This window comes from Eubalaena glacialis, chromosome 4 (assembly GCF_028564815.1).
Source record: "Eubalaena glacialis isolate mEubGla1 chromosome 4, mEubGla1.1.hap2.+ XY, whole genome shotgun sequence".
Lineage (NCBI taxonomy): Eukaryota > Metazoa > Chordata > Mammalia > Artiodactyla > Balaenidae > Eubalaena > Eubalaena glacialis.
The window spans coordinates 5,372,258-5,385,386 of record NC_083719.1 but is presented as its reverse complement, the minus strand read 5'-3'; the positions used below and the strand labels follow the sequence as shown (position 1 = coordinate 5,385,386).

At 54.1% G+C, this 13,129-nt stretch overlaps 1 protein-coding gene across 2 annotated transcripts in view; it reads right to left on the bottom strand.

Moving 5' to 3' along the window:
- Nucleotides 1-12,720, bottom strand: part of TENT4A (terminal nucleotidyltransferase 4A) — a 43,950-nt gene extending 31,230 nt beyond the window's left edge. For both annotated transcript variants that reach the window (XM_061189115.1, XM_061189116.1), the window contains exon 1: nucleotides 11,968-12,720. In XM_061189115.1, coding sequence (XP_061045098.1) covers nucleotides 11,968-12,680 — 713 coding nt within the window. In that variant the 5' untranslated portion in view covers nucleotides 12,681-12,720. The remainder of the gene's footprint in view (nucleotides 1-11,967) is intronic.
- Nucleotides 12,721-13,129: the final 409 nt, after the last annotated feature.

Below are 13,129 nucleotides of genomic sequence, written 5' to 3'. Positions count from 1 at the left end.
GAAAGCTGCCGGAGTCCCGGTGAGAGCCTGGCGCACAGCATGAAGTCTATGCAAAGACAGAACCCAGACTAATCGACTGCAAACTGTGGTGTTCAGGGCCAAGGTAGGATGGCAGAATCCGCTACAAAACCCTGCGGGACCCTCAGCTGCTCTGGGCTCCAGTCTCCTCATGTGAAACATGAGGATGCTGATGGCGCCCCCTCACGTGGCATTGTCAGGAGGATTTAATGAATACAGACAAAGTATTTAGAATGGGGTCTAGCACTCAGTAAGAGCTCAACAAATGGTAGTGATCATAATTGCAGAACAAAATACAAATGCCTAACTCATGGTGGCAGACAAACAACATAATGCAAATCAGGAGCTGGGAGGCTACATAAAGGGCTGTCTTAGTCTGCTTGGGCTGCTGTAAAGGGATACCACAGACTGGGTGCCTTAAACAACAGACATTTATGTCTCACAGTTCTGGAAGCTGGAAGTTCAAGATCCAGGCACCAGCAAGGCCGGGTTATGGGGAGGTCCCTCTTCCTGGCTCGCAGACTGCCGATTTCTCAATGTGCCCTCACATGGTGGAGAGAGAACGAGTGAACCCTCTGATCTTTCTCATAAGGGCACTAATCCCATGATGAGGCCCCACCCATGACCTCATCTAAACCCATCACCTCCCAAAGGCCACACCTCCTAATGCCACCACATTGCGGCTTCAACCTATGATCTGAGTGGAGACAACTCAGTCCATAGCAAGGGCTAACATCGCTACCCTACATGGCAGCAGACAAACTGAAGTGATTTCATTAAAATTTTAACTTTTCTTTGCACTTAGCCACATAAGGTTTTTAATCTTCTTTATATTCTTAGTCTCAGCAACATCTCTTAGAAACTATTATTTCTTTTTGAAGTTGAACATTACTTTCGCTTTCAAGCAAAATTAATAATTTAGCAAATTGTATTTAAGGAGAACATAAAAATTGTAATAGAAGTATTTCTGTTGATCAATGCATGTGTCCGTCCATACAGGGCTTAGAGAGATGTCTACAATGGCAGTCACCTAATGGGTCCGTGGTTATTACTGGGTGGTGGGGTTGAGTGATTTTTAAAGCTTTCTGCTCTTTACCAAAAAATACACACAAATCTGTTTTATAAAAACAATACCATTATTTAAAAAATCAGCATAAAGCACAGTCCAAATCAGTCTCTCATTTTAAAGCAACGAGCAAACAGAACCACAGAGGCACGGTGTCACACACAGCCGTGCTGTCACCGGTTCGTAAAGGAGCCACTGGAGAGCCGCAGGGTGACAGACCAGGGCCTGCTGCTGGCTCTGCAGGAAGCTACTCAGATTCCTCTTGGGTCCATCTGCGGGGTGCCCGAGAGACGTACAGGGATGGGGCGGAGCTTCATGATGTCGTCTGCTACCCCTCCTGAGAAGCCAGTAGTCATTTCTCTTGACCTAGAGACTGGAACTCAACGTAAACAAGTGTTTACTTCCTATTGTTATTCCTCTTTGGACAATCCCCTCTTTGCTCCGAGGGTCCAGCAGTTAAGAAGACGGGCTGTGGCATCAGACTGCCTGGGCTCCCACGCCAGCTCTGCACCTATGGGCAGTGTGAGCCTCACGCCCTCTCCTATACCACCCTCTCCTACACAGTAAGGAGGCAAGAACCTCTCCCTCTCCTGGGAGGGGCGAGGGCTCAGTAGGGCCACTGACGATTAATACCATGACAAGTACTGAGGACCACTCACCTGATGGGAGCAAAGGAAAAGCTGAAGCATCCAGCTGCTACGGAAGGCTCCAGAACACTGAGCCGTCTTCCCAGCCCAGCTTTTTACTTACTTCCTACGGGCTTACTCTGATCCTAAGAGGCCCTTTTTACTCTTACCAATCTTGCAAGCTTCCTTTCATTCCAGGCCTTAGCCTGTGACAATTCTCACAGGTCCCCATTCTTTGGCATTTGATCTCAGTTCTATACTCTTATTTCTATCCATCATCTTGTACTTAGGTTTAGTTCATCTGTCTCTTGTGAGGCAGTCTTCGAGAGACACTGACTCTTTAGACAGATTCCTCACCCACGTTTTTACAGGAGATAACTTGTAACAATACTTCAGAATTTCTTTGCATTTCACAAGCCATGCAAGGTACCCTCTTTCCTATTTCAGTCATTTCAGAGTTATACTTCAATTTTTTGATCTGTTTGCTTACGTTTAGAAAAGACGCCAGTAACCAAAATCCTCCTTACTGTGTGGCGCTAAGGCACCCCCCCCCCAACCCCACCAGTTCACCAAGTTCCTGCTTCTGGCTCTTTCTCTGGGGGCACCAACCCCTTCCTGGGAGGCAGCAATGAACACAGGGGCTTTTCTGTCCAGCAGGCCTGCGCTGAGGCGCCCGTTCTTTTATCTTCTGGTTGCACCCTGGGCGAGACGCTTCCTCATCTACCAAGACTTAAAACGAGTTACTGTCCCGGGGGAACTGGGAGAAAGCAGGATCTGCAGCAAAGGCAGTGCCTGACACCAAGGAGGCAGTCGGCAAACGCTCGCCAGTCCTGCTTCTCGGCCTTTCCACTGTCTTCCAGAAAAACACAAGCCAACGATTCATCAGATGCTTCATTTTTCATAAAGTGTAACTTCTAAGAATAACCCAGATGGCAGGAGCCCTGCTGCCTCCACCACGACTGCCCCCAAGCAGCTTCGGACGTCTGGGGGAAGCAGGAACTCCTTGTACTACAGCAGCAGGATGGGCTTCTGGTCCCCGGGGCCTCCCCCAGTGCTCCCCCACCCACCTCCCGCATCTCTGTCATTGGTCGTCTGACCGGCAAAGTCCTTACGGGAGGACCTGGGCCCCCTCCCCAAGTCTGCTCTCTCTAGGAAGGCAGAAAAGCAAATGGCCCTCAGCAGACACACGAAAGCCAGGTCTGCAGAGCAAGCTGCTAGTTTCCATCCCCGCGTCTTGGGGACGGCTCCTTCATTTAAGGAACTCCGTTTAAGTTCTTCGTTTAAGAACTGTTTGCAGCTCCCCAATGTCAGAGCTAGACTGACATTTCCACATGCAGCACCTTTGGCCAGATCACATCAGCCTGTCTAGGCTTTGCTTTTCTGTCTCCAAAACAAGAGAAAAACGACCCGTTTCATGGGCCTGCTCTGAGGACTCAGGGAGGAGCCTCGTGCAGAGAGCCGACCCCATGCTGGGGTCCCCGTGCCCAGGGACACTGCCCGGCGGGGAGAGGCCGGATCATGTCATTAGCCCGTGTGCAGAGGTGCAGAAAACCACCACCCGCCTGCTGGGCCAGACACCCCGAGCCGTAGGAACCCATTTTATGCTTCACGTGCTACTGAAACAGCAGCCCTCTGAAAAGGATTTACACTAGAAACGCAGGAACACAGTTTCTGGAGCTTTCCAGTGGCAACTTGCTGAGTAGCACAGCCTTTGCTGCTGTTTGAGTTTGGATTTATTGAGGCAGAAGTTACCGAATCACGTAAGGAATCTGTGTTCCAAGTAAGGAATCTAAAGTTACTGCAGTTCGGTGCTGTCCAAACATAAGACCATTTAAATTTCAACTAAAATTAAAAACACTTAAAATCCAGTTCCTCAGTCCCCTCAGTCACATTTCAAGTGCTCAGTGGCCACACGTGGCCGGTGACTACTACACTGGGCCGCACAGAACTGGAGCCCCCCGTCCTCACAGAACGTTCCACAGACAGTGCTGCTCTAGCTCTGACCTTCCCAGGCCCTCACTTTTGCTTCCTGCAATATACACAGAACACGTGCCAAAAGCTGCAAAGAGCTCAGAGAAATGGCATAACATCCACTCCTTCCACTCCGCACAGAACAAGACCAAAATCCCAAACAACTCTAAGCAAGTTACACAGGGCAGCACACACATACCGGATAAATACATCAGCAAAAACCTGAAAGCTCTGGGAAGACAAGATTCTTACTTAAATACCTAGAGGACACATGACTCAGGCATTGTTTAAATTTTTAAAAATAGAAAAGTTTGTCTTGGCTCAAAAGGAGAAAGCATTTCCACGCATCAGGTGGGTCTGTCTCCAGCTGTGCCCGCTGCCTGCCCTGAAGACACCAACTCCAAGTCTTCAGCAGTCTCTCCAAGAGAAAAGTTTTGGCCTGAGAGGGAAAGTTGTCTGTATCTGGTTGGCAACAAGAAGTTTGGTTTCCATTTCTTTCGAGAAGAGAGGAGAAAAGGAAAGGAGCAGCCCTCCTAATTCCCCCACCTGACCACTCACACAGCGAGCCCATGTCTCCTTTCTCTAATAAGCCCTGCGAGGGCAATGGGGCAGGCCCTGCTCCACGGGTGGGACGCTGAGGCTCAGAAGTCAGAACCCTCGATGAAGCCAGCCATGCCCAGACCCGGGAGCCAGGGTACCTGAGATGCAGGCTACCAGCAAGCTCAAGGCCTCGCATATACTTCCCGATGCTAATGGGATGGAAGAAAAGAAAACACACAAATAGTTCGATTTTTCATTTCCCTTTAACTACTAGCATTCTAGCCATTCCTTCAGGTTCCCAGGATTCCAGAAACGTTAAGATCACCTGAAATCTCTTTCAAACATGAACAGATATAAACTACCTACATCCACATGTTATCACTTAGGAAATTAACTCTGATCTCAAACCACAGAGAGCTTAAATGATTGTGCGGAGCAGCTGATTTGGGAATTAAAAAAGAGCACAAGCCCACAATAAAAAGGCACGGTACTGATAATCAAAGCCGCTCCCCACCATGGGGAACCTCAGAGCCCTCAGTCAAGTCCACCCTGTCAGTGCAGAGAAGGACAAACTTCTGCGCCGAGCCTCGCAGGCCAGGGCGGGGCCCAGCCTCCGTCCCCTCCCACCAGCAAAGGGAACACAGGCTTCCGAAGCCCAGGCCACGTGAGAACAGGTGACAGGACGCTCGCCAGGTACCAAGTTTTCTAACTTTTCATGTCAGGTATTAATTTTATAGCAAGAAAAAGACCAGGTGGAACTAAATGGAGATGCCTTTCTAACGGAGAATAGAATTTTTGTTGAATGTTTTGTTTTTACATTCTGTCACAAGGCATAAAACTGATTTAACCACTCTCTTCAGGAAGGCAGGCAGATACACTGCAAGAGATTTTACTTCATTCTGCATTTAAATAACTTCAGAGTGGGCAATCAAGTCTGCAGAAATTCTAAGACAAACAGCAAAAGTTATTTTTAGCATTGGGTTTATTTAAACTCTGCAGACCGGCCACACCTCACTTGCTCCTCTAAGCTGCCCGAGTCCTTCTCTCTTCCTTCCTTCCTTTCATTCACTCACTCACCAGACACTTACTCAGCAGTGGCTTGGTGCATGCTTGGCACTGGGAATGCAGGCTAGGACGCAGCCCATCTTCCCCCGAAGAGACCCAGGAGAGCAGGGGTCAGTTTTTAAAGCGTAGTAGTGACTCCGCAGGAAGAGACAGAGCTCTGAGGCGGGGCTTCTGGGCAAGACACCACTCCCATTAACCTGCGCTGCAGGACGAGTGGTGCAGGGTCTTCTGCAAAGCAAGGACGGACTGCGGAGATCCACTGTACTCGGACTCTGGAGGCGACTTGGGTGAGTCACCGACCTCCCTCCCCCAGCACAGGAACGGCACCTTTCCTAAGCTGACCAGTGCAGGATACCTCACAAACGGGACTTTTCAATCACTGTAATTTCCGTATGTTCATCCACATGGCTTTCACATAACCTCTTCTCAGATGACATATTTTAAGAACAGTCCACGTGAGAAAGGCACAGAAAGGCACTCACAGCTATGATCACTCTGGCTGTCCCTGAGTTCAGGGGTGACAACCAAGCCAGAGGACAGACAATCTGCAAGAGTCATCGTGATGGGCTGGAGTCCAGTCAAAGGAGAGAAGTGTTGGAAAAGAAAAACACAACCTGTGTTCCCACAGCACAGAAGTCTACGTACGAGAGAACACCTGCACGTGCAGCAGGCAGCCCCCAGAAGATTCCGTACCCTGACCCCCGGCATCTGCGGCCGTGATGAAATTGTCACTGCTCCTGTGATTATGCTGTATGACTACGTGCCCTAAACACAGACAGTCACGTGGGTGGACCTGACCCAACTCCATGAGCCCTTAACGCAGAAGGCTTCCTTCAGCTGGCAGAGCCATCTAGAGATTCAAAGCCCTGTGGTGGGTTTGAAGATGGAAGGGCCTCGAGCCAAAGGATGCAGGTGGCTTAAAGGAGCTGAGAGAGGCCCCAGCGGGCAGCCAGCAAGAAATCAGGGACCTCAGTCCTATAACTGCAAGGAATGGAATCATGCCAACAACAGGAGTGAGCTCACAGGAGGACCCTGAGCCCCGGCAGAGAACACAGCGGGCAGCCCCGAGACTTCAGCCAGCGGGGGGCCTGCGCAGAGAACCCAGCCCCCAGCGCCAACCTCTGACCCCCAGAACCTGTGAGACATCAATGAGTGCTGCTGTAAAGCCACTGAGCCCGTGGACATTTGTTACACAGCAGCAGCAAACCAGTGCAGCATGGAAATCCTAGCATAAGACATTTCATTTTTAGTGCAAATCCCAAGCCGTCGGGGAGAGGCACCTGTGAGCACCTCACTGGGAGGCTCGTTCATACTGGACGCAGATGTCTGGGGCACCTGTCTCAATTACCGAGACCACCCACCTGCCCTTCCTCGGGTGCCACACCCACTCAGCAGCCTTCTGAGAGAAGAAATCCCTGACAAGCTGACCAGAGTCTTCTAGGCAGGCCTCTGCACAGCTGTGCTGGCCAGTGGCAATTTCCAGGTGACGCTGCGGCTTATGACAACCTCCTATGACTCCAGTGAGTGAGACTCAGTCACACCTCCCCGGTGAGCCTGCCTTCTGGCTGTACCATCAAAGTCAAGTTTCTGAATCTGAACATCACAGGCTTTTGTTTGTTGACTACAACCCTCTTCTACTTCACAGCCAAAAACTCAAATCTTAAACCATAATGACCTAACCACGGCACACAAAGCCTTATTTTCCAAGGATGACTGTTATCCTTCCTTCTATTTACACGAATCCATTTAAAATGGGGGCCAAAATTTCATATTAAACAGAGAACAAAAGAAGGTCTGAGACTTTACTTTGAAAAACAGATCTTAAATTCTGAAAATCCTGTTTACTTTAAAACACTTAAAACTACTTTCAGGAGCAATTAAGTCACAACCACGTGTCACGTCTAAGCGGCAGCAGTGGCATTGCCTTGGCACTGCTCTTCCATCCAGAGCTCACAGCAGCAGGACGTCCGCTTTATCCCACCCTGACCTCCACAGCAGGAGCAGTCAGGAGGCCATTTTCTACAAGACCATTCGAGGGCCCACTTTTCAGAGGACTCCTAATATCCTGACCCTCCACTTCCAGAGCTCCGTCCCGCCCCTCCTCCTCCTCCTCCTCCTCCTCCTCCTCTTCCTCCTCCTCCTCTTCCTCCTCCTCCTCTTCCTCCTCCTCCTCTTCCTCCTCCTCCTCCTCGGCAGCCCCATGCTAGCTTTGCCCATCCTCGTTTACCAGCACCCAGGCATGACTTTCCCCAACTGTCACAGCCAGCATCTTGTGCTGGATTTTCAATTTCACTTTGCAGAGACTGGCCGTGGCGCGAGGGGCAGGGATAAGGACACAACTTTCACGCAGGGAGGAGTGTCCGAGTGGGAGCTAATTTCATGAACGGTCAGTGCAGCAGCAAACTCGTGCCCAGCGCGTCACCCTCGGGGCCTCCAAGGATGAACACTCAGAAAACAAGGCCCACGTGTGCCACCATCTCACAATAACCATTCCTGTGCATCCCCGGATGTTTACAGGAAGAGATGAGAATGAGACAAAGGCAACAAGAGTGGTGACAGCCATGGTCCATGGCGGGTCCCGCTGGACCTTCACCTGTGCCCTCCCCCTGGTCCCCTAAGGACGAGCCGTGGGAGGCCATTCGTTGGACTGTAGGTAGTGCCACGTCAGGCTGGAGGCACAGAGGGAGAGAAGGGATCCTGAATCTTCTCCAGGCACTGACTCAGGAGAAAGGAGAAAAGAGAACATGCGTGGAGTCAGAAAGAACCCAGGCCGGGGCCCGGCGGGGCACGCTGGCCACTCCTCTGAAACGACATCTGTCTGCTTCTCACAAACTTCAGGCTAAGTGAATTTTCTTTGAGGGAACAGAAGATGTTAAAGAAATGAAATACTGTCAAGGGACCCGCAGGGAGGGTGCTGCGTGTGACTCTGCACACTGCGGGCAGGCCTGAGAGGACAAACGCTGAACACAAGCCAGGGCAGGGCCCGGACTGCAGGCGTCCGCCAGGGCGCTGGGTTCTCTCCCATTCCAGGATCTCCCTCCTGGGGGTCTACAGGGCACCAGGAAGGATGCGGCAGAGTATGTGAGGTCCACGCGCCCACTCTCACTTATGCAGGACTTCTCCTTACCTTTGAACTGGGAAGGTTTCTGAAGCTGTTGAGACTGACCCAGGCAAAGTCACAAAGTACTGCTGGGTCAGGAGACAAGGGCCGGAGAAAGTGGCGGCAGCCAGAGGCCAGGACACATGCTCAGGGTCAGCCTCGAGACTGAGAGCTCAACCAAGGAAACAGGCTAAGAACCAGAACCAGCGGCAGCTCCACAACAAGAATCTGGCCTTCTCCGCTCCGAAGGTTCTCGCACTAACTCCTGCCCACTGTCACCTGCCTTCTCTTTGTCTTACTCAAGGATGAAAACAGGTTGGTCACCTTACAAGGCGGCCGCCAGGCAAAGTTCCCAAGGGCAGAAACCTCCCCAAGAAAGAAGGGATGGTGCCAGCTGCCACATGGGCTACCAGGCAAAGGCCCAATGGGGCTCAGCTGACGCTACTCACACTCCCACCCGCCAGCAACCGCTTACCCTTTCTTGAGGACTGCAGACACTGTCTTTCCAGAAATGCTGTCCTGAGCCTAGATGGGCTGAGCAACTTCTCATCAACAAGATTCTTTTCTGCTGGCTGGCCTAGGATCGCTTATTTCAGTTCTTTCCCTTTCTAAGCCACAAGTGAGAGACCTTCTGGTGGCCTTCCTCATCACTCTGGGTAAGCTGGTAGCCTGGAGCAAGTTCCAGACACAGCTATTTCTCGATACCAAAAAGTTAGTTGGAGCAGCCCAGCGGGCCCCGTGGAAATGTCTGCTCACGAAGGACGCCTCCCTCCTCCCACCTCAGGCCGCCCCTCCGGTGCACTCTTCCTCCGCTCCGCCCTTCTAGGTGGGCAGTCCGCTAGGATTCAGAGCAGCGGACCAAGGGCAGGGTACTCACCCTTCCAGGCACGTGACAGGCAGTCCCGGCAGGCTGCTCCTCGAGGCAGGGACGGCAGGGAGTGGACAGGCCCAGGGCCACCCATAGAGGCGGGCAAGGAAGGGCGGCCAACAAAGCCTGCCTATTTAGGGGGGCCGAAACACAGAACTTCTGGCCGCTTCGGAGCCCACTCTTCAGCCCTACACGACTTGGAACCGACTTCTAACAGGCTGGTAGGGGTGGAAGCGGGGGACCCTGACAGAGAGGGAGTGGAGACCCCAGGCAGGGCCCAGAGGGACAGCACCCGGGAAGCAGGCCGGGTATCAGGCTTTGCCTCTAACCTAACAGGAGCGAGGGAGGTGCCCGGGGGTGGGACCTGACCCAAGCTGCTGCCAGAGGAGAGCAGCTCACTGGCCACGCCGGGAACAGTCCAAGGGGGGCAAGAATGCGTGATGACCACCTCGGGGTTCGTGAGCAACCTCACTAGAGACGACAACCGGCCACGTGACGGTGAGGAGGACAGGCAGAGAGAGACTGAACAGGCAGGGCTCATGGGCCCTAGGTGCGGGCACCCCGGACTCAGGTTTCCAAGTCAGGATCCTGAGTCTGTCTCCCCCATGCCGACCCCTCCCCCAGATCCCAGGGCAGCACCTGGCAGGTGGTAGGCTCACTTATTAAGGAAAGCGATAGCAACCTATGTACTGAGGCTTACTAGAAACTATGGATGAGGAAACAGCTTCCAGAGGCTGAGCAGTTTGAACAAGGGCATCAGACTGGCACTGCTACCACCTCACGAGAGGAAGAAGCGGGACTCCAGACAGTCTGGGCCCAAAAATGCTCTACAAGCAAAGACCACGTGCCTTCTGTTTTCCAAGTGCTAAAACACAGCGTCAATTCCAGTTACAAGACAGGCTGGAAACCTACAGGTCCCCCGAAGAACTTTTACGTTTAACGCCATACATCAAGAAACTGTGTCCGGGACTTCCCTGGTGGCGCAGTGGTTAAGAATCCACCTGCCAATGCAGAGGACATGGGTTCAAGCCCTGGTCCAGGAAGATCCCACATGCCGCGGAGCAACTAAGCCCGTGCGCCAACTACTGAGCCTGCGCTCTAGAGCCCGCGAGTCACAACTACTGCGCCCGCACACTGCAACTACTGAAGCCCATGCGTCTAGAGCCCATGCTCCGCAACAAGAGAAGCCACGGCAATGAGAAGCCCGTGCACCGCAATGAAGGGTAGCCCCCGCTCGCCGCAACTAGAGAAAGCCTGTGTGCAGCAACGAAGACCCAACGCAGCCCAAAAAATAAATAAATGAAAGGAAGAAAGGAAGAAACTGTCCCCACCACCTCTTCTTAGAAAGTTTTACAAGTAAGAACTGGAGAAAGAGAGGGAAGAGGAGTCTGGGCTCCTCCTTGGGGCTGAGTGCATGCTCAAGGCTTCAAGGAACTTAAGAAAGTAATGCTTCCAACCCACACCAGGTGAAACGAGTTGCAAAACGCAGCTGTTACTGTGTATCATACACTCTCGAAAGTAGTATCAACTTAAGTGTTTTACAACACACTTCAAACCAGAATAAATAGACCTATGAAGAGAAAAACTTACTTGAAGAGATAATTTCAATACCTAGCAATTGAGGGATTTCTAAGCTTCTAATGTTTTCCAACCCTAACACCCAGGAAAATCATTAGGTGCCCTGTAAGTCAGCATGAGATTGTACAAGGAGAGTTTATGATTTAAATCCTGAAATACCAACATAAAACCTACATACAGATATCTTGTTTCCAGGTGCTCAGAAAAGCACAGGAAGGTACGAGGGCTGGGTAAGTAGCACTCACACCTGAGCAGCGTCACCTGGGACTGCTCCAACACAACACACACCCACCTTTTTTTACCAGTCTTTGCATCTGTAATTGCACTAGCCCTAAAAGGAACTTCTAATCCCCTAGGCTGGTGTGGAAATATATAAAACAGAAGTGACGCTTTCCAGAGAATAAGTATTTGCTACAAACGTTACTTTCTTTGAATGCAACTAACTTGTTTAAAAAAAAAACACAAAACTGCAGATAATGCTATTTGTCACTTTCGGCACAAAATTAAACCGTAACATTGAAACCCCCTCCCGAAAATGTCATTTCTAAATTCGCTGTTGGTTAAATTGTATCGCTACCAAAAATCTAATCCTCTTTCAAATGGATTTCCGCTGAGGAACAAAGTTACATTTAACCAATATTTACCTGCCACTTAATTCAAATTCCTGGCAATACTATAATCCTCTGCAAGGTAACATAAAACTCCACACCTATCTGCACCCGACTTTGACAAAAGGTCCCTAACCTGTCGGGGTGGGGTGGGAGGAGATGGAGAGAAAGTTAGGCGACCTCCTCTCCAGTTTCGCCAGGGAGACTGAAAACATCCGCACAAATCGGACTCAACGGTCCCTCTCCTGCACTGTTAGTGCAAGAATCCGGACATTTCACTCGTTTGTTAAAAGGAGTTTAAAATGGAAATAACAACCACCTCCCAGGGAGTCGGACGATGGCCTCCAACATCCACCCTCCAAATAAGACGGGAGCCTGGATGGGGACCTCCGAGCTCCCGCGACGCTGCCCGGGGAGCCCCGCGGCGGGGTGGCGCGCCCGGCCAGGCCGGGATCCCCACGGTAGGGCGCCACTCCCCCGCCCCCCGCCCCCCTCCCCGGTCCCCGCGCCGCGCCATGCGCACTCACCCTTGGATACCCGGGCTGTACGCGCGGCTCTTCCACGGCGTGCCGGGCCGCGGCGCCTGGGGCCCGGGGCCGCCCCCTCCGCTCAGCGCGGCCGCGCGGCTGCCGGACAGCAGGTAGTTGAGGCCGTACGTGCTGGCCTTGTTCTCGCGTTTCCGGCGGCCCGGGTGGAACTGGTGCTGCAGCGGGGAGCCGGCGGGCGCGGGGCCGCGCGGCCCGGGGTGCCCGTTGGCCGCGCCGGGGCCGCTCGAAGGACCGTCGGCGAAGTGGAAGAAGGCGCCGCCGCGGCCTCCTCCCGCCCGGCCGAGCGAGGCGCTGCTGGAGGACGACGAGGAGCAGCCGGGGCTCTCCGTGCCCGACTCGGCGTTGGACGAGGACGACGACGACGACGACAGAGACGGCGACTTGTGCAGGCGCCGGGCGCCCTCAGCCGCGGGCCCGAGCGCCGTCAGCAGCGCGGGGGGCAGCGCGGCGGGGCCGGGCGCGGGCGGCGGGGGCGACGCGGCTGGCAACGCAGGCCCCGCCAGGCCGCCGCCGCCCAGCCCGGCCGTCCCCGCCGCGGCTGCCGTGTCCAGTGCGGGCGAGTTGAGGCAGAAGTAGGACGCGAAGCCCGAGCCGCCGCGGCCCACGCCCTGCGAGGTCTCCCAGATCTGCATCCACAGGGCATTGGCCGGCCCCTTCTGCTCGGGCTGGATCCAGGCCACGCGCGGATCCATCCACGCGCCGCCCCGCGGGCCCGCGCGCCCGTCCGCCCCGGCCCCGCCCCCGCCGCGCCCCGAGCCCCGGCCGCGCCGCGCACGGACGGACGGACGGGCCGCGCGCGGCCGGGCGGACGGACGGGCGGGCGGGCCTGCGCCGCGGCTCAGGCCGGCTCGCGGCGGCGGCTCCCGTCGGGGTCCCGGCTTGCGGCCGCCTGGCGGGGCCCGGGCAGGCCGCGGCGGGCTGCTCAGGCCTGTCGGGCTCCCTTCACGCGGCGCGGGGCGGGCGCGGGGGCCGCGGCGGCGGCGGCGTTCCACTCAGGCCGGCGGGAGAGGCCATCGGAGGGGGCGAGCGGCAGGGCCGAGGGGGCGGGCCCAGGCGCCGCGCAGCCCGGGACCCGCGGGAGGGCCGCCGCCGTGCGCCGGGCCCTCGGTCACGCTCGCGCCGCTCGCTCCGCGCTCCTGCA